Raw genomic sequence first — 2505 nt, forward strand, 5'->3', positions numbered from 1 at the left:
TATTACAATTGTAATAAGAGATATCAGATCTCCCATAATCTCAGGAAATAGAAAACTACTGTAAAAGCATATTGATTCCAAGACAAGTTGTTTGTCCATTTATCTAATGTCAGAGGCTGGGCTTCTCTCATTTTTCAGTTTTGTGCCTCCTTTCTCTTTCTTGAGACCCCAAAAATATCTTCCATCTTATTGGACATTTAATTTCATGGACATTTCTCATTTCCTAAAATGCTTCTGAGACAGAGGAGACACAGGTGTATGTTTTTGTAAGTGGTTTTACAATGTAGACAAGGAGCAACAAAAAGTTGGAATATACAAATCATGAGGACAATAAAGTCAGAGATTTATTGTATTCTTAAGTTTTAGCTATTTGAGGTCATTTTGAAGTGAGTGTGATAAGACGAAAAACAATAAATCTACATGCACATTAGCGCTTAGTAAGTCTATAGCAAACACTTGCAAATAAAGTTTTTCTATGAAATGTGGTTTAAGCTGTAAAAAAGTGTTTCTTTAAACTGTCCATGAGAAATAAAAATGTTTTGGAAGTATCTGCCATGTGTAGCATAGTAAATTTACTGTTAGTTTGAAATAATTGAGTAACATGAGACATTAATACCAAAGAACAAATAAGAATGCAAAAAAGACACAATAAACAGTAGAGCACAGTAAAAATAGTGCTTATTTATTTGTATACCTTATATAGCTGGCACAGAGTGAAAGTGAAATTAGATAGAAGCAAGTGACCGTCCAGCAGTTCAGAGTGAAGGCTCAGGGGTAAACTAATAGGTCTCTTTTACTTGTATTAATCAGTGGCTTAATGCTGGATAGCCAGCCAGAAAACATGTTAACATACCTATAACATGGCTGGAAAACATGGGCCCATCTCTTTCTTCTGAGAAGAGTGCTGTCACTTGTTAAAGTTACAGTATAGTTCTTACTGGGTCTTGTGCCAACTGATTTTCAACGTTCCATAAATGTCCCTGCACAGTTGCACCCTGAACATGATAAATCTTAGAACTTCAAAATCCCCCAATGCATCCAAATTGTAGCACAGAATTGTTTTAAAAAGCAACTGCTAACCAGTTTTGAATCCAACAGTCTGAATTCAAACAAAATTCAACAATTCAGGATTAATTTTTTTGATAGTTTGTTTTGATTCAAATCTAAATATAAACCTACCGCCTTTACTAGCACTGTGTAATGAAGAAAACGAAACTATCTGGGTAACAAATGAAAAGTAATTTCAAAAAATTAGCTTTTACAAATTTGTCTATCGGAATAAATTATAATTACATTAGAGAACTTTAAACATTTAACCCATTTTCATTTCTAAATACATTCCATTTGTATAACTTTTACAACAATTTGATAACACTGCAATATTTTTGCAATGTAATTTTTTTCTGAAGATGCCGGTGGGCGACATTCTGGTCCAATATTCAGTCACTCCGTGCGTATTTTACGCCTTATGTGTAATAATGACAGATGTGCACCAGGGGCAGTGATGCAAACAGCTGGAGCGGAGGGTGCTGCTGGCGGAAAAGAGAACTGTAGTACAGAGAAGAGCAGAGCGCAGGATGGGAGGACAGACCGTATTTTTCATCTTCGCCCTCCTTCGCCTGCAGACGCTCTTTCTTCCACTTTGTGCGCCTGTTTTGAAACCAGATCTTTACCTGAGTCTCGGACAAGCGCATGGCTGAGGCGATGGTGTGTCGCTCCAGCACCGACAGGTAGTGGCACTTCTGAAAGCTTTGCTCCAGAACCTGCAGTTGCTCCAGGGTGAATGCGGTACGGACCCGACAGCTTTTTTCTTCCGAGCTCTGAAGCTGCGTAGCACACAGCGCTCTGGCCATAGGGCTGTTGTTTTCACTTGAGGTGCGATTGTGTAGCTTTCTGGATTTATTTCTGGAAGTATGACTTCCTGAAAGAGAATGATAAATTATTATTTCACTTGTGAATACATTATTACATTTAAAGTTAAATTCTCAGGCCTCAGAGAGTTTTATTCTCACCCGGAGCTCCTGTGTCCCCATTACGTATTTTTTCCCCTGTAAACTTCGTTGGGTCCAAAATATCTTCCACGGAAAACGATGTTTTGTGGATGAGCGGCAATTTGGCTTCAGCTGGCTGCATTTCAGCTTGCAGTGGTCCGCTAAGGGCACAAGTAATCAGTGTTGGTGTCTGTGCTTATATGTACTACCTCTTCGAACACCACCGGGGCGCTTTGAAATTTACATGTCATTCAAAAAGATACCCAAATGAAGCAATGCGTCTTCCAGAAACAATTGCACCCAGCGCCCTCCATGTGAGGACGATCTGTGGGACCCTCGGGTACTTCAAAATGTAAATGTGAGGCCCCAGGGTTGGGGGGGTGTGGTGTGGTGTGGTGTGGTGTGGTGGGGCAGTTATTTATTGCTCCGGATCCGGTTAAAATGTGCCTTCTTTCTTTCAGCTCGTGTTCCTTATCGTTGCTTGGCAAGTTATTGTTTGCAAATAGGGGATTTT

The 2505-nt window shown here is 39.4% G+C and overlaps 1 protein-coding gene across 1 annotated transcript; it reads right to left on the reverse strand.

Moving 5' to 3' along the window:
• Window positions 1–1315: 1315 nt before the first annotated feature.
• Window positions 1316–2211, reverse strand: pnx (posterior neuron-specific homeobox). Its single transcript, XM_026173600.2, has 2 exons — window positions 2013–2211; window positions 1316–1921 (listed from the first exon to the last, which is right to left on the reverse strand). The coding sequence occupies exons 1-2, from the start codon at window positions 2131–2133 to the stop codon at window positions 1467–1469; spliced, it is 576 nt and encodes a 191-aa protein (XP_026029385.2). The 5' UTR covers window positions 2134–2211; the 3' UTR covers window positions 1316–1466.
• Between the last annotated feature and the right edge of the window lie 294 nt (window positions 2212–2505).

This window comes from Astatotilapia calliptera, chromosome 7 (assembly GCF_964374335.1).
Source record: "Astatotilapia calliptera chromosome 7, fAstCal68.1, whole genome shotgun sequence".
Taxonomy (NCBI): domain Eukaryota; kingdom Metazoa; phylum Chordata; class Actinopteri; order Cichliformes; family Cichlidae; genus Astatotilapia; species Astatotilapia calliptera.

Coding starts and splice junctions, on each gene's coding strand:
- pnx (XM_026173600.2), bottom strand. CDS start 2,133: ATGCAGCCAGCTGAAGCCAAATTGCCGCTCATCCACAAAACATCGTTT. Junction 1,922..2,012: donor TGGGGACACAGGAGCTCCGG/GTGAGAATAAAA, acceptor ATTCTCTTTCAG/GAAGTCATACTTCCAGAAAT.